The 24,025-nt window shown below is 44.3% G+C and overlaps 1 protein-coding gene across 9 annotated transcripts in view; it reads left to right on the forward strand.

The window, feature by feature from the left end:
- Positions 1 to 24,025, forward strand: part of SASH1 (SAM and SH3 domain containing 1) — a 586,122-nt gene that overhangs the window by 537,031 nt on the left and 25,066 nt on the right. For 7 of the 9 annotated variants that reach the window (XM_086318216.1, XM_086318211.1, XM_086318217.1 and 4 more), the window contains 3 exons: positions 11,535 to 11,667; positions 16,859 to 17,205; positions 23,266 to 23,340. In XM_086318216.1, the coding sequence (XP_086174342.1) occupies positions 11,535 to 11,667; positions 16,859 to 17,205; positions 23,266 to 23,340 (555 nt within the window). Of the gene's footprint in view, positions 1 to 6,025; positions 6,537 to 10,521; positions 10,933 to 11,534; positions 11,668 to 16,858; positions 17,206 to 23,265; positions 23,341 to 24,025 lie in introns of those variants that run through there. The other 2 variants (XM_086318218.1, XM_086318220.1) reach the window with 2 other exon arrangements.

Below are 24,025 nucleotides of genomic sequence, written 5' to 3' on the forward strand. Positions count from 1 at the left end.
TAAGGTCATAGATCACGACTCTGGGAGGCACCGTAGGCCCACCTGCCTCCATCTTCAACAGATGCCCATGCCGATTGGTGGCCTAAGTTTTGGGTCAGAGGAAAGAACTTGGTTTCTGCACCTTCCCTCCGTTGCCATGCAGGCTCCACCAGTTCTCCATATTTTTACATTGTCATGTGCCTAGTCAAGGTTGTTTAGCAGCCCTGTCCAAGAAGGCATCATGCCTGATCCATGAATCAGTCCGTCTAAGACGCCATAAAAGCAATGTGACTTTGCAAACACCACCCAGTCCCTTGGGAGACTTACCGCTTCTGGGATGAAAACTTCATCAGCTCTAGAAACTAGAGCCTCAAACGCCTATGTAATTGCCCTAGTTGGCAGTCTTGCTTGGAATCATCCTTTTTCCATGGCACGGGCTGTGTGAGAATTGAAGGCACTTGGGAATGAGTGGGTTTGGTGTTTGGCTTTAGTCTTTAGTGTGCCTGACACCATGGATGTGTTTTGGGTAACACTCCCCCACTCTTTACAGAGAGAGCTATAGAATTGTTGCCTACTTTCCTGTAACTTTTTCATCTCAACTTCCCTATTTTGTACGACCAGCAGGGGTCTCTGACCTGTGGGCAGGGTGACGTAATCTCAAGCAGTCAAATCTTCCAAAGATTTACAGAATGGAGGGGAAGTCGGTTCCTTTTCCGTCACTTAACATCTCTCTTCCCCCCAACTCCTTTCACGAGAAGGAAACGCATTTTCTCTGCTCCATGGAAACTTGCAGAATCATGATGGGTGAGCTTACTTGTTACTGAAATCTCCCTAGACTTGGCTGTAAGGTTCCTGAGGTCTTATATTTTCTTTCTTCCTTACAGTGAAAGTAGCAACATTATTTGGGGGTAACTAAAAGCAATTTAGAGTTTGTGAGTTTTAAGCAAAAGAAGAGAGTTTATTGGGGATCATAGTATCCCTTCCTTGTTCCTTTGGCTTTATAGTTCATTTTTCAATAGTTTCTTTCAATGAATTAAGTGCTGACAAGCCTTTGCCTCTAGGGGATGGTAACATTACCTCAAATTCTCACATACTTTATACAAATACGAGTATCATGTAATTATCTTCTCCTCCTCTGCCTCCTTCTCCTCCGCCTTCAAATCTGGCGACAACTAGTTAATTTTGAAACTGCCAGAGAGATTATTTCAGTGTTACACTGCACCTCTGGGAGAAGAATGGAATTTCATCTTTTTTTCCATATGCTGACTAAAATCTCTTCATTTCAGAGGACAATGATGTCACCAGCTAATGAACAAAATATTTCTTGCTAAACAGATGAGCCCTCCCCTGACTCCTTTGTGAAATAAGGGGGAAAAAAAACCCACAATGTGTTTCCTATTTTATATAGTTACTCTGATAACTCATTAACACTTTTGAAAGTAATTCTAACTTCTTCAAAAAGTGAAACGGATTTTTATGTAAACATAAAGAATAGCACATTAACTGGATGGCTGTGACCGGAAGGCCCCTGCCGTGGCTGGATGGTAATGCCTGGTAATGCTGATATGAAAGCCAATATACTGCCCCTAAGGTAGGGAGTGACCTCAAATGCATCACTCCTTGGACCAGTGGAGGAAGATCAGGCATGTTGGAGGGATTATGAAATCAAGCTTGGAGAAGAGGAGAGCCGTGAAGCTGTTGTTGATCGGTGTCACATGCTGTTTATAAAGGGAATAGCATCAGCTGAGCTCTTCTTTGACTGTCCAGATAGGCAGGCATGTGAGGTCAGTGGGAGCCGTGTAAACAGCGGACTTTTAGGCTCATACAGGAACTTGGAAATGTCCTCAAAGCCATGGTGAGTGCCTGTCCCCTCACTGAAGCATGTCTCAGTTTCCCCAACCAGAAGTGAGTTCACCCATTTCTGAACCCCTGTATCTCTTGGTTCCTCTTGCCCATTTATCACAGTTGACTTATAGTAATCATATGTCTGAATTTCTCTTGGGACCTTCTTACCCCCAGACTTCTAGATTATAACCTTTGTAAGTCCAGGTCAAGCCAGCTTACTCATGTACTTTTGATTCTTTTCCCTTCCTAATGCTTTATTTTTTTTTTAATTTTATTTTATTTTTAAACTTTACAATATTGTATTAGTTTTGCCAAATATCGAAATGAATCCGCCACAGGTATACCCGCTTTAAATCAGTATATCCATCCATTGATTCCAATCAGGAAATATCTATTTATTGTAAATGGAAAAGAATATCGTGATATTCAGTGTTAGCAATTGTGTGCAGAAATAGGTATTCTTTTTATACTCCTTGTGAGAATTTAAAATAATAAAATGTTTCTTATGAGCAAATTAATATGTATCAAAAGACTTAGCAATATGCCCATTATTTACCCATCAATTCAAAAATCGAATCACTTATTCTAAAAAACCCGATGTACTAGACACATTAAAAATTTTATGACACAGTGTTCATCGGAGTATTTTTTATAATGCTGAAAAATTAGAAACATGCAAATGTTCCAATGATTGAGAGCATTATTTAAGTAAATTATAGTAGCTATCTATGACTGAATACCATTGAATCATTAATGCAGTGTTATATTTTATTTGCTAAATATTTGTTGATGTTGGCAGACGTTCAAAACATATTAATTTTTAAAAAACAGGTTATAAAACAGTTTGAGCAGTGTACGTTGAGAACCCCAGTGTTTCTCCAAAGGAAACCCTGAGAGCAACAATGCCTCTCAAAGAGGGTCACAATTATAAGTGGGCACTTTGTTTCCATTTACACCTGTGTTCATGTGAGGGAGGCTTTGAGGGCCCTGATAGTGACTGTAACTGGGGGCTGGAGCCGCTGAAGATCACAAGGTCATTCTTTTTGTGTGTTTATTTTTAAAAAAGTAACAGAGGTGTATTGTGTGTGTGTGTGCATATAGGCACGCACACGAAGAAATAAGCCAAAATGTTACTAATGTTTCTGATTAAGAATATATAAGCATTTTCTTTTTTCCTGTATGTATATTTTCCAAAATTTCTAATGAAAAATAGATCATGTATTAATAGGGATAAACAATAAATGTTGCTGAAATACAGACAGAGAAATGGAGATGACAGTGCTCTTTGTCTTCTTGAAGTTTAGTGAAGGGCTAATAATAATGCGATAACATACTGAGCTCAGTCCCAAGATACTCTGTTGGGCTGCTGTGCAACCACCTGGGATAAGGAAGATGAGGAGGAAGGCCAGGAAGGCTTTCCAGAGGAGGTGACACATGAACTGAATCTTGAAGGAGGAGTAGGAGCTAGGGAAGTAGATGGGGCAGGCAGAGATCATCCCAGAAAGGAACCCACAAGTGCAGAGGTGTGCAGCCACATGAGAGATGGGGTGTCTGAGGTGCTGTGAGGAAGTCGGAGGATGGGAACCAGGTGCTGTGAGTGGCTGTTCCCACATAGTATCCACATAGCTGAGCACAGCATACACAGAAGCTGGAGATGCTCTGACCGTACAGGCCTACATTTCACAGTATGGCTTTTGAACTTTGCTCTGGGGACCTAAAGAGCATTCCCTTAGGGTGGGAGTCAGATGCTCAAATCTGTCCTCTGCAAATTTGCACACCTCTTGTGTGCTGGGTAAGTTCAAGTCCACTACCCAGCGAACAAGACCAGTGATGCTCCTCCTTCGTGAAGTGGATCCGCCCTGTTTCCTTCTTGCTTCCACCGAGAAACTTCCCTGGCTCAGCCTAGTTTTTCAAATATCCTGAGATTTCCTCTAATACAGAGCAAGGGCTGGGAGCTACGGGGCTGGAGAGTCTCAACTTCTTCAAATTGTGCATGGATTATCTGCCAAAGGCCCACCATGGGCACCCTGCATACGTGGCTTTCCACATGAAGTATCTCCATAAATATCTGACTCCTCCTGTGGCCATTTAAAAAGGGTGAGTAAGGAGCAGGAGGCCACTGTGAGGACAAATAGGAGATAGGTCCTATCTTTCACCCGCCTCCCAGAACCTGGCTCATCAGTGCCTGCCTCCTGCAGTCTTACACTGTAGAGGCTTTGCAACCTAACGGGCTCCCCTCCCAGTCAAGTCTCCCTTCATCTTCTCAAGAACCCTAGGGGGCTTGCCACTGCCTATTTTATAAGTGATAGTTCACAAGTGGCTTAAAGGGGACCTCAACCTGTGTCTGCAGGACTCCTGTGTTCTGGCTCCGAGCGCCACTCAGAATCATCTGTGCATCTCAACAACCTGCCCAGACTCAGTCTCAAACGTTGGCCATCATCACTTGCTTTCATGTGTCTTCCTTGCTTTTGCTATCTACACGGGCACCTAAAACAGCAGTTTGTAAGAATTAAAATAGGTCTTGTTTGAATTCCGATCAGCAATAGAGAGAATGCAGATGTAATAAGCACTTATTACCGAGCTCCAGTGGTCAGTTGTATGCAGTTATGTACAGCATTTGTAAAAACAACAATACTTTAAGACAAATGTTGTTCAAATGTACGTGGAGGTACACCAAGCCCCATAGAAGTAGAGGGATTTGCTGGAGGACTTGGAAATTAATCCCAGGCTGTCCTAGCTCCAACGTAGAGAAGTATTTCCCCACCATCTTTGGGGCGTACGCATTTTCTTAGTTTCCATGAAATGACAGAGAAACTCAATTGAGACGTCTACTGACAGCCTTACGGAATTCTAAGCACGATGATGCTTGCAGTGTAGTTGTCAGTCTTGGGTGAAGAAAGCCCAGGTAGAGTTAGGGTGGTGCAGGAGGGAAGCCATGAAGCATCCCCATCGTCCTCTTGCCATCTACCATCTGGGAGACCAGGTCATGCAGATCCTTACCCCAGAGGCTGGGAATTGCGAGCGTTTGATAAATCCCGGTGTTTGAAGTCTGACATTGGAAAAGCACCTGTCACCATTTATGGTACACGTGGGGTTTCCCAGATGGCGGTGGGAAGGGGGCTTATGTGAAACCAGAGAGGGCGTCAGGGAAACGGCTTTGTGAAATTGGAAAGAGGTAGCCTAGGGAAGAAAGTTCCATAAATGATGAGAGGAGACACTTTTGGGGGGCAGAAGAATTGAGGGAAAGGGAGTTTCGTGAAGAGTACACGTGTGTTTGCTAAGTCGCTTCAGTCATGTCCGACTGTTTGTGACCCTATGGACTGTAGCCCACCAGGCTTCTCTGTCCATGGGATTCTCCAGGCAAGCATACTGGAGTGGGTTGCCATACCCTCCTCCAGGGGATCTTCCTCACCCAGGGATCGAACCTGAGTCTCTTATGTCTTCTGCATTGGCAGACGGGTTCTTTACCACTAGCATCACCTGGGAAATCCTCATGCAGAGTGAGAGAATCCCAAGGCACCCAAGGAAGGAGAACAGGAAAGGTGCCCAGGAAAAGGAGCTGTGGTGGTCAGTGGTACCCCCTGGGATCTCTGCTGTGTGATGATCCAAAAAGAGTTGGGGGTGGGGGGCCCTTGCATAGTGTAAATAAAGATCTGCACGGTGGGAGAGGCACCTAGGAGTGAGCAGTTCAGACTGCAGTGGGAATACATGACTTCCCCAACTGAGTGAATTTAGCCCTGAAAATACAGACATGGCCTGCAACCCATGTCTTGGATTCTTCGTAGGGGTTTTCAGTCCTGCCTTTTGAAATGATATTCTGTTTGAGTAGCAGCATGTGATGTCGCTCCCTAGACAGCCCTGAGAAAATTAAATGACCATCTCGTGACAGAGTCCCCATGCTCAAATTTTAGAATCCAAGAGAACTCAGCTGCTCCGAAACAACTGATCATTGAAATAGTTTGGTAAGACAGTTTTAGAAGCATCAGTGAAGGAGAAACGTCCTACATTTACTCTAGTGGCTAAAACGGAAAGAATAAAAAGCAGGGAGAGAGACAGAAAGTGACAACTTTAGGAGAAAAACCACAATCATAAGTTTTAATTCGGGAGTTTCAAAAATAGCCCTTGGAAGGTGTCTATTTTCAATCGCGACGACTCCCTTCAGGGGGTGTTGAGAAGACTTATCTGCAAAAGAGATCTTTTTTCAGTTCAGTCACTTGTGAGGGTGAGTCCTTGTCCCGGACTTGCTCAGATTCTCGCGTTCTTTTTTTTCTTTCTCTGGAATTCCATAGACAGTAATTAAGGAACTGGAGGCCAGCGGGAGGTCAGGGAGCCTTCGTCAGTGAAAACAGGGATTGTTTGCCACGTACAACACTCCCTTTTTTCCTTGTGGTGAATAGGAGATTTGCTTAGAGCTGATGACTTATGCCTTTCTTACAAGTTATGCAGTGAGCGAGGAACTGGGAGATCAGTCAGCAGGCAGCAAGCGGCTAATTGAAACCAGTGTCTTCACTTTCTTCTTCGGATCGTAAGCTGTCCCGGCGGAGCCTGCCCGATCATGTAACTCCCCGGGAGCATGGTCTGGGAGAGCCTCACCATCACTTTGCGATTACAGAGGGGTCGAGGGGGAGTGAAGAAGTGCTCCAAGTGGGGAGCGGGTGGGGGTCCCTGACACGCTCAGCATCACCCCCGAGGCCTGCTCAATGCCGAAGCCGGTAAGTTTGCTGGACTCATTTCATGCCGGGGGGTGGGGGGGCCTGTGCTTCTGTCACTTCAAGTAAAAGCTTTTCTCATCATTCCTGACTATGGTGCTTCCCCCTTTCCTGGTCAAGTTCCTCTTGATTCTTCCTTCTAGTCCCTTACTTACTTCCCTACCTTGTAACCCAGAGCATTCTTTCCTAGCTTGCTCATTCAAGACTAAGGCATAGGTTTTGTGGGGAGAGCAGTGATTATTATTGAGAATAAAGCAGGATACGAGGTGTTGGGTGTACATGGGTTGGGAGCTTAGTTGCCACTCGCGGAGGCTTTTCACGCGAAGACTTGGCTTCGGGCAGTGTTGCAAACAGCTTTTCTCCTAAAGAAGATCGGTTTCCTTCTCCTAACATGAAGGTTTAGTACCATTGACATCGTGTGAATTTCACAGGCGAATACCTTGCCAATTTCAGAATACTTTTCAGGAGTGCATAAATGTAATGTTCCCTGCGTGGCTCCGGGGGAGATACGTTGATTTAGTCGGGACATGTTTGGAGCTGGGGAAGCAAGCTGAGTGAGTGTGTTTCTGCAGAAGGCGCAGTTGTAATCCTGTGCTCAGCAAGGTCTCCAGCGGTCCCCCAAAGGGTTCTAGTTGGTCCTTGCAAGTTCAGATTAGTCTTTATTACAAGAGGTTACTGCTTTGCCTGCAGGACTCTGCCACGCAGCTTTTGGAAAGCATTTGTTCTAGGGCATCACCGTTTGTGAGAACAGTTTGCTACGAGGTCAGGGGCAAGTGACACATCTGTTACGACCTGCAGTGACAGGCTTCAGTTTGATCAGTAAGGCCATGCTTTCAGTTTGCTCCGGCACACGCATTTTTGTATCTACAGATGCTATTAATTGTGTTCCCTTTTTTTCTGATTATCCTTAATGTAGCTGTGTTATAAAAAGTTCTCCGTGCTGGCTCCGTGTCTTTCCCATTAGAACATTGCAGATGTGTCAAGGACGCACATATTCCAAAAGAAGCTGAGAAAGAGGGAGGCTCCACCCTCTGTTGCAAGCCAAACGGGCCCCATAGTCTCCTCATTCAGCACCCTGGCGGGAGAATGGTGTACTCTCTCTTTAAAGCAACTATAGTTTTGTGCCTTGGCTTGGTCAATTTGTTATGGTTTAAAACTGTGGAGCCAGCTGTCTGCAATCTGATGTAATGTTGCCATGGAAACCAGAAATGAAACACTTAAGCATTCACCACAGAATTACTACATATAGCATTAGCCAAAGTAATTAAAAGTTGAGCCATATGGGCTTTCTGGTGGAAAAATCTGCAAGACGGAGGTTGGAAATCAAATGTTTCTATTTACAATATTGTAAATCCACTTTTCCACATCCTCTGGTGGGATAAATCTATTGCCTTTTCTACTAAAGATTTAGAGGTGAAGGGTTGTATACAGATGATTGAGTTTCCACCTTCTAATTTAGAATCTGGTCAAATTAAGGTTTATTTTAGTACTCTGACCTGGGCCAAGTCAGGGAGGGTAGGCGATACCATCTTGTGTTTGAATGTGTATAAACATATACTGTTATTTTTCTCTTTAGTTTATTTAAAGCCTGGTTTTATAATAGCATTGAGTCTATTTCTTGGAATCAGTCATTCATTTTATATTCAATGCAGATTTCCTTCATCTTCTACAAAGTTCCTCTAAGTATGAGGATTCCTTTATACACACATATCTATTTCTTAATTTTAAAAAACTTAAAAGAGATTCTCACACCTCCATCTCACACGTACATTTCTGGGGGTGTATTTTCTGAATAAAAAGACAAGTCTCTTTTTTCCAACATTTGGGAAGTGGCACATGGTATTTAAAAGAAGAAACATGAAATGAGGAATTTAAGCTTTACTGCCTAGTTTAAAAGAAAAATGCACGCCGTTTACAGAGTCTTTATGTTGAAACAGCTGGAGAGGATTTTTTTAAGGCAAATATTTCACAACTCTTCTTCCTCTGGACCCAGGAGGAAGTGAGAAGTCAACACCTCTCTCAATAAAAAGCATCCTTGGGATATACTGTTTACCTCCAGTGACTTCTGGGCTCACAAAGAGGAGATTTTCTATTTTAAAAATGATAATAATAAGATATACATATATTTCTTGAATGACTGATTTTTTCCTACATTTCTCTTCATATAAGTAGTGCTGCGTCATCTATTTTGTCTAGTATCCCCAAACATGCTACTGCAAAGAAAGTTATTGGTTGCCATGATCTGTGATTTGTCAGTGGCAAATGCCTCCAAACTTTTAATTTTTTTCAAAAATAATTAAAATAATAATTCAAAATTCTGAAGAGTTCTTTCTCAAAAAGTAGATGGAACATGTGAAAGTAATGAAATAAGTACCTGGAATATGTTCTTTTTCACCCCAGTGAATTTGAGAACAGGAAAGTAGGGCTGGTGGGGATGGGGAGGTGTCATTGCCTTTAAATCTGTTGTCCTGGTTTAACTATTTTGATTTCTTCCTGAAAATTTCCTTCTGATAGTGTGTTTCCTACAAGTGATTTGTATCTTTATGACTCAAGATTTTTGTATTATCCCTTTCCAGATCCTCTTTCTCTTTTTACTCCGCTTCCCACCCCTACACACACACTGCCACCAGCAACCCCAAGCTAGGTATGAGTGATATTCATTCTATGATGTAACTTCCCGAATCTTGCTTATGAACAACCTGTGCTTATTTCGGGGTGTCCCAGGTGGTGCTAGTGGTAAAGAACCTGCCTGCCAATGCAGGAGATGTAAGAGACATTGGTTCGATCCCTGCGTTGGGAAGATCCCCTGGAGGAGGGCATGGCAACCCACTCCTTGCCTGGAGAATCCCTTGGACAGAGGAGCCTGGCAGGCTACAGTCCATATCCCGTGGATAGAGGAGCCTGCGGACTACAGTCCATAGGGTCGCAAGAGTCAGACACGACTGAAGCAACTTAGCGCGCGCACACACACACACATGCTTATTTCATTTCCATGTGACTTCAGAATTTTTAATGTGAGGGTTATAGACAGTCTAGATTTGTAGGTACAGAAACTTTCCATGGTCGAATGTTGACTCTTCTTTTAGAAGTACTTGGCTTTTGAGAGACATCAAGGAGGCAGAATGTTTTTCAGTGTTTATGTGTAATTCCATGCCCTGTGGTTTTGTTCAGGTGCTGATTACCCAGAATGAGGGGTTAACCAAGTTCTCATTCCTCTGGTTGACCAGTCTGACTGTCCCATCATACACCAGCAAGTCATGCAAGAAAAAGTAAAGTTCCAATCAGACAATTATGTAGTAGAAGCTGTATTTATTATTTTATTTTAATGTGTTACCTTTTAAGTTTTAGACCAAATGCATTAAGCATGATGGCCAGCATGCAATGTGGCCAGCATGCAATGTATCCTCCTTCCACGATTATCTGGGGGCCTAATTTCTACTCTTCATTACCAGCAGTTAACTTTAATTCTGAAATGTGTATGCTACATTTTACCTAGGACCTTTTTTTTTTTTTCTTTTAAAGAAAAATCGGATGTAGATGCTGATATACTTCACAGAAGGAAAGTCTGAGAAATACCCCTCTCCCGATGGCTTGCCGTTTCATGGGTTATAATAATTATTCTTTAAGGAGTGAATGGTTTGCTTATAATCTTGCAGGGAGAAAGTACAATGGCTCCAATGCTGGGAACCCCAGGGCCAGGACAGAGGCCAGGAAGTGGGTCGTATATCCCTGACGGAGGGCCAGAGTGCTTACAGAAATATTTGTGGACTCACAGCAGACACTGTTTTTCTGCCTAAGTAATTACTAGAATCCCTACCTCATTTCCTCTTGAACTGTTCTCTGCTCACTCTTGTTTCCCAATTTAGCGTCTATAAAATTGGGATTCGTGAGAGCATTTCTTGGAAGGGGGGAGGTCTCCATATTAGACTTGGGTTCGGAGACGTGGTTTGGTTTTGGTTGGAGGCATGTCTGGTTGGAGGAAACCGAGGGAAGGTTGTTGGCAGGATGCGCGGGGTGAGCTGGAGCGGCTCGGAGTGGCCTGGGCTGTGCCGAGGCTGCGCACTTCCGCCCGGCTCTGCGCCCCCGAGGATGCCGGCGCGCCCGACCCGGGCAGCACGTTCATTGACTTGGAGCCTCCTTTTGCTTTTTCACATTTTGAGCAGATAAAACAGAGGAAACTGCCTGTTGAATGTTGGAGCTGACTTGGAAACGAAAGCCTCATTTTGTTCACAAGGAAAGGATTGTTTTTCGCTTGGGTCATTGCTGCAGAGACTTTTTTTTTTCCCCTCTCTGTAATGTTTGATACTTGAGGGAAAACAGCTGGGCTGAGCATTCTTGAATCACTGCAGAACTGAAATGGGATGCTGGGGAATATGGACTGGACTGTATGGCTAAAAAGGTCAGCTTTTTCCCTTGTCCCTCGTGGAGGAATGCAGGCTCTTTCCCCAGGCTCTCCTTGGGAACTCTTGGAAGGAGCTGGGAGAGGCGGAAGGAGGGATGGGAGACAGTCCCCACAAATGGGACCGAGGATGGCTTTTTGCATCTCTTCCGTTTTCCTGCCCTGCTGTTTTTGATTTTCGGGGAGGACTGGAACAAGTCAACAGAATCTGGGTTTGGAGAAGTAGTCGATGACCACGTTAAACAGCAAGCCCTGATGGGCCAGGCAGAGGAGAGGCTGGTCCAAAGCACAGCACTGTAACTGGAATCACAGGGCTGCCTAGGGGAGCGTCCTTGCAGAGCTCTCTCAAAGAGGACGGGGAGTTCATTGAGACAAATGCACCCCAGGCCGGGCCAGGCCATCAGTGTGTGTGGGGGTGCCTAGGACCTAATTCTCCACCAAATTAGACCTTAAAATGATGGTACGTGTCTCTCTATGAACCTGTTGGGCGGCTTTGTTGGTGCCCCAAGTTCAGCTGCAGAGCTGCCAGAGTTCAAACTGGCCGTGAGGCAGAGCTCCGCCCAGCAATTATCTGATTAACTTTTCCTTTGTTTCTTTGCCAGTCAAGAGAACAGTCGGAGGATGAGACGGAGGAGTCGGTGAAGTTTAAGAGGTTACACAAGCTGGTAAACTCCACTCGCAGAGTGAGAAAGAAACTCATCAGGGTGGAAGAAATGAAAAAGCCCAGCACAGAAGGTAACAAAGCAAACTCCGCCCTACTTATTCCAAAGCAAGTCATCTGGGGTCCATCTCTCAGTAGAAAATACAAAAGTGGAAAAATGGGTTCTGGCTGAGGCTGGCAGAGGGGGAATTTGGGGTTGCAGAGGGGGAATTTGGGGTTGCATGTGAGCAAGGCAGCACTGAGTACCTTCTGGAATGTAGGATCCTGGCTTTCCGGCGGCTTAGTTATTTAAATATTACAAAGATGGGGAGTGGCTAGTGTATGGCAATGAATTCTTCTCAAGATGTGGTCCAGCTTTCATTTGGACCTCATGCCATTTTATATAAACTTTTATTTTAGAACACCTTCTGAGTTTGAGCCTTGGCTCCTAAAGGACTGTGGTTCTCACCCAGTGAATTTAGTCCAAATTTAATATATCCCCACCTCAAACAAACATCTAACAAACAAGGCACTTCATGTCCTTTCAGATCTCTGAGGGATGATTTCTTCTTCCTGTTAACGATCTCAAGTCTCAGTTCCAAAGAGGCTTTAAGGACCTCCCATTCTAAGTGCTCTAAGAGCCAGGTTCCTGGCCAAGCCACTCATCAGACGAAGCCATAATGTCAAAAGGGACATGAACTTGGATTTATTGTATTGAATAGTTAACCTTTAAAGTGTAATTATGACAGTGTAAATCTCAACCATGTCTGTCTTTCTTATTGTTAGTGAAGTGCATTTGCAGCAGCTTGTAAAAGTCTCCCCAAAAGTTACAAGAGTAAGATTTCCGGTTTGGGAAACAATTAGTGATTGAAAGAAATGCTAGAAAGAATTTTTTATTCTTTTTAAAAGCACGTGACTTGTTAAAATGTCACACTGACATTGTGGGGAAGTTCAAAATTTTAACATGTAGATTTAAAGAACGCTATTGTAGAGGCCCTTCTGTTGTACCTAAGTCAAATCGCACCTTGGAGGGAACTGAATTCCCCTTTATTTACATAGATGAGGATTTCTGTTGCTGTTTTTGGCGTTTTGAAATTTTTTGTTTGATGTAATTATTTATTGGTTTTAATCCTCTGGAGGAATATTGAAGGCCAGGGGGTTACTATGGGAAAGTGGAGATTGAAGGGAAAGGGGAAAGAGACAAGGGAAGCAGGGAAAGAGGCACTCTCTGCTTTATAGCCAGTTTCTTAAACTTAGAGTTCTGTTTAATTCCAGGGTTGCATCTGGGTGTCTTTTGCATGGTAATTCCAGGTGTGGTGCTGTTTACATTTGGCTGTTTTAATACCTGCCTGTCTGTCATGGTTCCACAGAACAGAACACACCGTCTGACTTCCTCTCCCGTGGCAGGTCTACTGAAATCACACACGGTGTCGTTTGGTAATTTTAAGTAGGAACATATGGAATTGCCATCATTCAGCCTTGGGAGCATCTCATTTTAAAACAAACCTCATGCATAGTTGCCAAAATTAAATCTCGTCTATCATGCATAAATTGGTGGGTCTTGTCCACAAGTGAGATAAATGGGTGAAGTACGTGGTCCCGTGCCTACCACCCCGGAGCCCCTTTGCACGTGATAGTTGTGTGTGTTGGGGCTTAGAAAAGCACAGAAATATTCTCACTTGTGTGTTTATGTCAGAATCAATCGATTCAGCTATCTCTGAGAGGCGTAGTTGAGAAAAAGGGAAAGTGTACCAAAAGAGGTCGCTATAGGGTAAAAGGTAATAACTCTATGGACTTTTAGCATAGAGTTTTGATTCATCTGGGCATGAATTAGATGTCATAGATGGAAGATGGATTTGGTGAGTTTAATCCCAAGTGGCAGTTCTGGGGTCCAGCATCTGGGGTGCTATTGACCAGGCTTGCCGCTGTCACCAGGAGAGGCCCCAGGTGTGTGTACAGCTCAGGACATCCGCTGCAGGCTGCCCCCAACACCACCATGCTAGATTGGAACTCTTCCATGCTCTGCATGGTAGAACACTTTCTCATTAGCAAGAGAGCTTGTGCTGGTACAGAGAGGCCACCTGGGCACCTTCTTTGCAAAGCTGGAGAGATTCATAGTCCCCACAATCCCTCCTTCCACCCCTGGACCTTCAAAGAGTTGATCCTTTTGATTTCCACATGCCTGTGCCAATACTAAGTTGTCTGAATAATAACAAGCATTTCCTGAGAGCCTTCCGTGTGCCAGCCGCTTTCCTAAACACTTCACAGATTTTATTGTAATATGTCATCTTACAGCTCCTTGTAATATGTCATCTTCAGAATACTCACCAGAGGCAGACACTGATGCTGCCCTCATTTGTGAAATGAGGAAACTCAGATGGACACAGCGAGGGGAAGTAATGTACTCATGGTCACCGAGCCAGCTGGACAGAGCCCTGGAATTAAGTCTGAGCAGCCTGACTCCTGTAGATCGTGGGTGCACTCTCTGCTCCCACCCCATCTCTCACTCTCCAGCTCTGGAGTCTTGGAAAAGCCCAGAGAGTTACAATTCATCACTCAGGCTTACTCTTGTAACTAGAGTAGCGAGTCCTTATCTGGTGCGTGGGTGACCCCAGACAATATGACATTGCAGGCCAGGGTAGTGCCCTTTATCCAGTCATTTCTATGTCGTTTCCCTTCCTTCATTACTCCAGTTCACCTGTAACCTGCTAATGAATCACTAGCTTTTGTACAGTGTTGTTGAGCATACAAAGTACCTTTACCTATCTCTTTTCATTTAATTTTATCCTCTCAATATCCTTATAATAGATATTACTACAATAGGTAGGCCTTGGGAATTACCTGGTGGTCCAGTGACTAGGACTTGGCACTTTTTCACTGCTATGGTCCAGGTTGAATCCCTGGTCGGGGAACTAAGATCCTACCAGCTTCATGGCATGGCCATTAAAATAAAATAAATACAGTTAGGCATTATTACAGGTGAGGAAACAGACTCAGAGAGATGAAGTAGTTGTCCACAGTGGTGGAGACGGTGAGTGGCATGACCAGAGCTAGAATCTGTGTTTTTGGCTTTAAGTCATCTCATACCTACCTCCGATCAAAATGACCTACTCTCATCTCAGCTGAGCAAGAAGCCACTCGTACACCAGGTGATGATGAAGTTGAGCACATCTTGATTGCTGTTCTTCCCGTATGATAGTTGTACTTTCAAGTCAGAGGTGAATGGGAGAAGTAACACCCTAAACCCCAAGGACCCCAGTGTGGACTGGGATTTCAGGCCTTGGGTCTGGCAAGGACGGAAGAACCCCGACCACATGGGACTGCCCATAGCTCAGGCTAAGGTGTCCTCTTTGGAATTGTTTGCCCTGTTTCCCGGCAAACTCTTCACCAGATGCTGACGTGCCAGAACCAGGAAGTGGAGCTACTTATGTCATGGGCATGTGTGAACCAGCTGGTTCCAAATTCATATGTGACACGGAAGTATTGGACTCTCTGATGACAACCCCAAATACAGACTCTAGAAAATTTCCAGAACAGTTCTGACTGATAGGTCCTTAACGTCCCCAAATCTCCTTAAGACCTTAAGGACCTTTGCACACCTCCATGGACACTTGGGCTAAATGTGAAGTCATGATCCGTTATTGGACTGTTTTTAGGGAGAAGTCTGCTGTTGGGCTGCCCCTGTCCCCAGGCTGTGCCTTTCAACCCGATCACTTCACCCCTGGAAGTGGAGGGTAGATTGTATCTGGAAGAGGCTGCTGTATTTTACTTCCAGCAACATATGGCCGCTTGGTCTCTAGTCCATATTCGTCAGGTGTCCTGAAGAGGGAACAGGAAGCATTCTAGTCTGATCAGTGTGCATCAGAACCATAGCCCTGGGTTTTAAACTTCCTTGAAAGATCCAAGAATAATTCTCGAGTGAATATATTTGTGCTGCAGATTGTGGAGAACTTTGAACTGGATATGTTTTTAGTCTCTCTCTCCCCACCACTATCTCCTTGACCTCAAAGTCAGTCTTGGGCTGTATTTAATAGCAGCAGTGCTTTTTTTCTCTTTATATTTGTAACTGTAATTCCCATCAGTTGGAAAAATTAAGAAATTTCTGGAACTTTAAAAGCCTATTACCAGTCACTCATCTTACCCCACTCTGGAGAGAGCTGTCCTTTTCCTTTATCACTGACATTTAGCCACACACTGGCACCCTCGTCCCAGCTGGTATATTTAGTGCCATCCTTCTGTTCCAAGGAACTTGGTATTTTTTCCTCTTCACAGTTCAGCTGGCAGGAAGCCGCAGTGCTCAAAAGTTTCCTTATATCGATAATTAAAGGGACAAGAGCCAGTTAGGATCACTACACCCAGAGTTTGACCTACTTCTTTTCTCACATCTGTTCACATAACACATGCAGAAAAGAACTCGGTTTTCCTGCCAGCAAGTCCAAACCTTTCCACTGGGCTCTGAAAGGCTTGGCTGGATACCTGGCTCCAGTGAAGGCTTCAAGAGCTGAATCCTTGAGACGAAATGGAACACTCCATGAGGCTGCCTGCGTGTCCAGGCCCTTAAACGCCCTTGCTGCTTTGTAGCAGGGCCTGCGTCGATGGGAATGCCTGGCTTGGATTGTCCAGTTCCCCAGCTTTTAGTGTTCAGCCTATCAAGCAGGGACCATTTGTCAGTTGTGTTTGCAGGCTGTGACCCTTTATGGTGCTTCTTCACCCTAACTTCTCCCTTGGTGATTTAATTACTTAAATGGCACGTGTACCAATAAAAAAAACCACTGTCAGCCACATGGCATTCATCACACTCTGACTGTAAAAAGCCAACCGGATCAACAGGAGCACCTTTCAGAAGGAAGAATGACTCTGATTCTTACCTTCCGAGTACCGTACTGACAAACTGGGGAGGATAATGATCGTTAAATCCTAAAGAATATTGTGTTATGGATGGGTTTAGAGTTTCCAAGTGGCATTTTTAATAGGTCTGTAAAGGTGTTTGGTCTACAAAGACACTGAGAGGAGGAGGAGGGGGAGAAAACACATCTGAAACCTTTTAACATTAACCTTGCATGAAACCATTTATTTGCTCAGTTTATTTTCTTTTTTATATGCATTTATGTAAGTGGGAACCAGGTTTATGGGAGGTAAGTGATTGTGGAAGCAGGTTGTGCTGGCTGGATGGACTAGCTGCTTTTTTGTGGGGGCTGGGGGATCTAAAGACAAGACTGTGAAAGAATGCAAGGGTGTGTTGACAGGAGCCCCTGACCGTGTGTGTATGTGTGTGTTTCCCTCCAGGCGGGGAGGAACAGGTGTTTGAGAATTCCCCGGTCCCAGATGAAAGGTCCGCCCTGTACTCCGGCGTGCACAAGAAGCCCTTTTTCTTTGATGCTTCTCCTGAGAAACCCCCAGAAGATGACTCAGACTCTCTCACCACTGCTCCATCGTCCAGTAGCCTGGACACCTGGGGTGCCGGCCGCAAATTGGTCAAAACCTTCAGCAAAGGAGAGAGCCGGGGCCTGATCAAGCCCCCCAAGAAGATGGGGACGTTCTTCTCGTACCCGGAAGACGACAAGGCCCAGAAGGTGTCCCGCTCCCTCACCGAGGGGGAGATGAAGAAGGGGCTTGGGTCCCTGAGCCACGGGGTAAGTACCGATGGTCTCTGCTTCTATGACAGCCACCGTCGGCGACACCACCTCCTGGCATCTCTGGAGGAGGTGCAGAGTGTCCGGAAGCAGATCCGCTTGAAGAAGACAGACGCTAATCACTCGTGTTCCAGAGCTTTCCTCTGCCAGCGCCCCTCCAGGAAGGGCGTCCACAGTGCCACCTGCGACCTGCAGCTGCTCCGGCAGAAACCCAAAGGGGGCGGGGGCTGCGGCGGCCCTGGCAGGAGGGCACGCGGGCGCCCCACGGTCAGCGAGTTCAATGTCACCTACGTGGTGGAGCGCAGCCTGTACAGCCACCTGAACCTGACCCAGCTAGTGCGTCCTGCCTCGGACAGGACCCTGAGCAAGGCCGAGAAGCAGGACCTGAGGCGGTGCTTGCTGGAGGAGGAGGAGGAGGCCAAGAGGAAGTGGGCCGCCACGGTGGACCGCTGTACTAAGAGGGTTCTCTTGAGAATCCACCAGAAGTCCGTGAGTCACCCAGACGGTCCCAGGATGGCCTTGTCATTTCTGTGACGTTCAGTCAAGCATTATGGCCTCTCTTGCCGGGAGCCTGGCTCCCTCCCTCTCTTCTGGTCCCTCGCTCCATCACCTCCATTCCTAACCCTACTTCTCTTAAAGGAATGGCTCCTCCCTTCTTTCTCATCTGCCCTCTTGCCAGCTGAAGCTGTTGGATTTTTAATGCAAGTCGCTCAGTCGTGTTTGACTCTTTGCGACGCCATGCACTGACCATACAGTCCGTGGGATCCTTCAGGCCAGAATCCCGGAGTGGGTGGCCGTTCTCTTCTCCAGGGGAATCTTCCTAACCCAGGGATCAAACTCTAGTCTCCCGCATTGCAGGCTGAGCCACCAGGGAAGCCTTAAAACCTAAACATTGAAACTGATTCAGAGAAGGGCTCTCAGAGTACAGGGTGGGGTTTGGCCTTCTAGAAGTGGCTGCCTTGAGTCCCAGCCATCCTGTCACTTGACCGCAAGAAGCTGATTCAAAACAGAAGGACGTTTTGCCCTACAAGGAGGTGTCTCTTCTCCAGTTAATGAGAACAATAAGAACTAGCTCACAGCAGATTGGCATCACCGTGCTCACCAATTTAAAAAACATTGTGAAATACATTTATGTCTGGGGGACAAAGGGAAAGTTCTCCAATCTAAAAGGAAAGAAAAATTAGGGCTCTTTTGTTTTACTTAAGTATATTTGATGTGATTATCTTTCTAAACAAAAGGGCCTTCCACTGCCCCATATATTCTTCTGTACCTAGCAAGGAATAAGGTACTGACTTTCAAATAAGAAAATGGTCTTCAATTTCATTACTGAATTGAGACTTGGTGAAATTTATTTTTAGGGTAAGACTTAGATTGAACTGGAGAATATAAGTATTTCCCCCTGGAAATTACCACTCAACTTTTAGTTTGCACAAGAGCCTATATAAAACGACACAGGATGAGGCTGAACTGTGGGCTTGTGGCCCCTGGCGCCCTGCTTAATCCACATGGGGCTGCTTGCTGGCCTATCCCCTTTCGAAGGTCTGAAGGAATAGACTGTGTTGCTGCCCCCATGGTGGCTTCTCCCAGAGTTCTTCACATTTGTAAGATGTACTTCCCAGGGTGGTTACTGTAATCTAAATTCATTCAATCAAGTTCTGCTTTTGTGGTCAGTGCCATCCTTGTAGAATGCTTACATCCGTACCAGCCCTTAGGTCTTCCAAATATCCCCACATGTTGACTTTCTCATTAGGTCTCACTTTCCATTTTTTTTTCACCTTCTTGTAAATCTTGCAACACTTTTAATGTTATCAGTAATAGCTTTTGCTCTGGTTCTTTGTCTTGGCAGCAGTTGTGGTTGGTTTTGTTTTTGTTGTAAAGTAATAGTTCTTTGTTACTATTTCTTGTTATCACCCCTTCAGTTCTGACCCACAGATCTTTTGGAAAATACTTGTGGCCACCTAGTCTTGGTATAATTTGTTGTGTGTTTTTGTTTGTTTTTACCTTCAGAGGTGTTCTACCTAGTTTACTTGCCTCCGTACCTTGACAGATCAGATCCACTTCTCTGTGAATGGATGGCTCACCCCTGTGAGTTTAAATCAGATAAAATGGAGGAGTTTTGCAACTGACTTGAGTTGCTCGCTCATATATATCCCTTATATTATTTATATTGCGAATGATACAACGTCCTCAGAACCTTCTCTTTAGAAGTTGTATTTCTAAGATTTGTGCCATTGGCGGGCCCATGATTAATTCTTCATTGACGTTGAGTAGGGACACTTGGACAAGCTTGTTTTTGTGTACTGACTCCGCCACTTGTAAAAGTGGCACTCTGTAACCTCTGTGCCCAGCATCAACCTGATACTGGGTATTTTTTTGAAATACTGTGAGCTTGAGGCAGTACTGGACAGTTCTGATACTTGCTGAAATACGTGTTCAGTGCTAAATTAGAAATTTGAACATACTGTTTCTTGTCGTTGTACAATCAAGAAAACACAATTTAATTATTCAGAGAACATAGGGGAGTATTCGTGTTTTTGTTTTTCTGTTGTCTTTGGCCATGCTGTGTGGCATATGGAGTCTTAGTTCCCCGACCTGGGATCAAACCCATGCCCCCTGTGGTAGAAGCACAGGCTTTCACCCCTGTTGTTAAATATTTTAACAACAGAAGAGGGGTTTTCGTTTTTGTTTTTAAGAGGTTAAGATAAGTTCTTTGCTTGGTTCACTTAAGCCTTTTCCATTCTTCTTGTCATATCTCTCTTTCATTTTATTCAAAAGTATACTTTCCTTTACTCTTCAACCTTAATCTTTTTGTCTTTCAAAATATGCCATATTTGCTTGATGAAACCTCAGGGAAATGACAATGCTTTGTACTCACTGGAAACGGTCATTTGTCTTGCTTTTTATTTGGTCATTCAATTTTGTTTGGGGGAACAGACATGCATGACATTTTGCAATTTTGTCCATTTAAAAAAAAAAATCCAACCTCCCCCCAAAACATGTTTTCAACTGCATGACCATTCCATTGACTGGCTCTCCTCATCCACAAGCATCTATCTAAAATTTTCTTGTAATTTCTGTACAGGAGATGTTTGAACTTGAAAAGCTTCATGTAAGCTTTATTTATGTAGACCACTGAAGTCAAAGATTGGTTTACTTTCTGTTACTCTTCTGTTTTCTGTGTTGAAAGAGTACTGCTTCAAGAACTACTTGATCTAATAGAAAAGGTTACAGATTAGTTCAAGCAGTGCTGTTAAATTTGGTTCATCCTTCATACAGAAGAATCAGTTCCAAATATCTTAGCCTATCACTGGGAGAAGTTTTAGTTGGCAGTTAAGAAAACCAGTCTACTCCTTCCTCTGTACTTCTTATTTTAGGGAAAAATGCATGCAGCAGGCTTATAAAGACAGAAATAAGCTTCTAATTTATTGCAGTTATAGTTTCCACATAAATTCTTTGTCAGTTACTTCACGTGCATCAGAAATAACATGCCGGGCTCCAGTGGTGCAGTCAGCATTGGAATTCAAAGCAGGGGGGCACGAGGGACATAAAATGATGAGGCATCTGGACGCCATACTGCGTCTGTGGAGCCCCGAGTCACAGGAAAGCGACTGGGATAAAATGACTGCCTTTGCAGAAATGAGAAAATGTATTTGGCACTATACGCTGGAAAGGGAAAGTTAAAGTTAAAAGTCAGCCTTGAGAGATGGTCATGACATTGCTTGCAGATGAGGGGGTTTGGTGATGATTTTGTTTACAGAGGTATTGTGTCTTTTTATAGAATAGATATAGGTCTGAGTAAGTTGTAAGGGAAATCACATTGTCCATTGATATTCATATAAAATGAAAGTAATGTCTATTGGCAGTCGTGTCTATAGTAGACTATTTAAAACGGCAGCCATAGCTTTGATGAAGGAGAACAGTTATGTGCCATCCTGGATGTTGGTTATCCTGAAATGCCTCCTGTAGCACTTTCTTCTCCCGGCCTTTCTTTCTGTCATACCAGCTCTCGCTCACTTATGGGTCCATTCTTAGGATTGCTGTAGTTTTACAGTTGAAGATCCCAGAATATAAGGCTCAGAACTAAGCTCTAGTTCTTTACTCACGTATTTAGAATGTCAACTAAATCTCGACCTCAGTACAACAGTTGCCAGGACAAGCTACCGTATTCTCAGTGTGGTGTTGATGGTCGATGGTTCAGTCATTCAGCCGTGTCCAATTCTTTGAGATCCTATGTACTGTAGCCCACCAGGGTCTTCTGTCCATGGGATTCTCTAGACAAGAATATTGGAGGGAGTTGCCATTCAGCCGTGTCCAGTTCTTTGAGATCCTATGTACTGTAGCCCACTAGGCTCTTCTGTCCATGGGATTCTCTAGACAAGAATACTGGAGGGAGTTGCCATTTCCTTCTCCAGGGGCTCTTCCCAAACCAGGGATTAAACCCATGTCTCCTGTATTGCAGGCAGATTCTTTACTGCTGAGCCACTAGGGAGTGTCTGCTTTGTGCCAGACAGTATGCTAAAAGTCTCAAATATAGGATATAGAGAGTATTTTACTTATGAAGAAACCAGAGCTCAGAGAGTTTAAGTACTTTACCTGTGGTCACACAGAAAGTTAAGTGGTAGAACTGGGATTTGGATCCATATCATTGTGATTCCAAAACTCTAGGCATTTTCCTTCCTGGATGTTCCCACTTGCTCAGTTCAGTTAATATATACCTGAAAGTGAAAGTTGTTCAGTCGTGTCCAGCTCTTTGCAACCCCATGGATTACACAGTCCATGGAATACTCCAGGCCAGAATACCGGAGTGGGTAGCCTGTCCTTTCTCCAGCGAATCTTCCCGACCCAGGAATTGAACCGGGGTCTCCTACCTTGCAGGCGGATTCTTTACCAACTGAGCTGCCAGGGAAGCTGCAGAATATATACCTGAGGTGTATTTATTTTCAGTAAGCAATGTTTATAGGATACATTGTGCTTTTCTGTTCATTTCTTCCATTTAATAGCTGTTAATTGGAGTTCTCAGAGAAACAAGTAATACAAAACATTGGTACCCAAATCTGTTATTCAGATTTTATTACCAATTGCTTTAGAAGATAATAGATTGTAACAAAAATTAGTATGCTTTGAGTTTCTCCTTTTTCTTAGATTTGGGGGTTGCAGGGGGTAGGGGTAGAGATGGGGATGCTTGTGCTGGAAAAGCAACAGAGAGTTCAAAGTTCTGGGAGTATAACAGCACTGAAGCATAAGCAGTTCCTTTCAGTTTGAAACCAACCAGAAGGAGATTAAAGTTTTCATTCTTTATAACACCAATGGTTTTCCTATTGAAATTAATAGGAAAGGCAGTCACGGAATCAGTCTTTTTCTTTCTGGGCAAATGTGGTGTCTTTACTTCGTACACTCTGAGGAAGGGGTCATAAGTGATTAAGTTGGGCAGTTAGATGGGAGAGTTATCAGCATTTTTGGCTAGGTCAGTAAAGCAACGAGTGAGTAATCCTCTGGGCCTGATTGGACTTTACTTGTAAACATAGCCTTTTCCTCCATCTGAGTGATTTAAAACTAAACAAAACAAGAGGCTGTTAGAAAGGCCTGCTTTCAGTGGACTTCAGAGCTGGGTTTCCAAGACTGCTTTGCACACACGGGTTTTCTAAGACATGTTCCCTTGTTATTAATCCTGTGGCCAATATTAAGGGGAATAGAGAAGGGAAATTCTGTGGCTAAGAGACAGGGCATCTTGAGCAATTAACATATATTTGGTATTTTTGCATTGTGTGTATATATATATATATATTTTTTTTTTTTTAAACCAGTTGGTTTTTGCATGTGAAGGGGACTCTGAACCTGTGGTGCAGGCATAGTTCCAGCGGCCCGTGGAAGGGCAAAATGAGTGACGACGTCTCCTTATAACATGAACCATGTGTTTTTTCCGTCATTTCTCCTTTCTTACTCATCCTGTAGCACGTTTGTGGTCCAGTGACATTCTGCAAACGGGACGTGTGTTGGGTCAGTGACTGTTCGGCGACTTAAACATAACTGGATTATTTCTGCCCCCCCTTCTTTCCACAGAGAACCTGCAGTTTTGGAGGATTTGACTTGACAAATCGTTCTCTGCACATTGGCAGTAATAATTCGGACCCAATGGTGAGTACACATCAGAAGGGAGGGAAAAGGTTTGGATTCAAGTGATGTGGTGGACACAGTTTCACATTTAGTGTTTTTGAGAATCGATACTAGGTAACCATCCTCCGGGGATCCTAAATCATGTTTGGAGAGAAGCCTAGTTTCACCATCTTAAAGACTCTTTTTGGTTTCATATGGAATGAAAGATGACCATCTCTCTCTTTGCAGGAACACCATTTCTTTAATGTCTTGGTTCCCAGGTTTCTTCAAGTCACAAGTCCAGAGGAGTTTGATTTCTGCAGTCTTAGTCATTGGTGCTCCCATGCTTTCTGTTCACAACAGTTGCACGTGTATGTGACTATTACACGTGGGTAGTGCCACAGGAGAGAGCCCTGTGATTTGGGTTCCAAGAGTGTGAGCCAGCATTTCTGAAAACCAGCCTTATCATAGGCCATGTGTGCAGCTCTGCACTAAGCTTAGGACCTCCTGATCTGGAGTGTCCTGAAATGAACCCAGTCCCCTGGGGGCCAAAGTAAACCAGACTCCTCTGAGCCAAGCTTACTGCCTTTTCAGACTTGTCTCTGAATCACAGTCTGGGGTCAGGCCCCCACTGTGGTGTACAGGTTTTCCTTCAACTTTACCTTCTGAGATTTCCAAGGATGTCGGTGTATTTTCCATACAGTTTTGTTTTCCCCTTGTGCATTTT

The sequence above is a fragment of the Bos grunniens genome, chromosome 9, assembly GCF_055505025.1.
Source record: "Bos grunniens cultivar Pamir isolate PY7600 chromosome 9, Bosgru_T2T1.0, whole genome shotgun sequence".
NCBI lineage: Eukaryota > Metazoa > Chordata > Mammalia > Artiodactyla > Bovidae > Bos > Bos grunniens.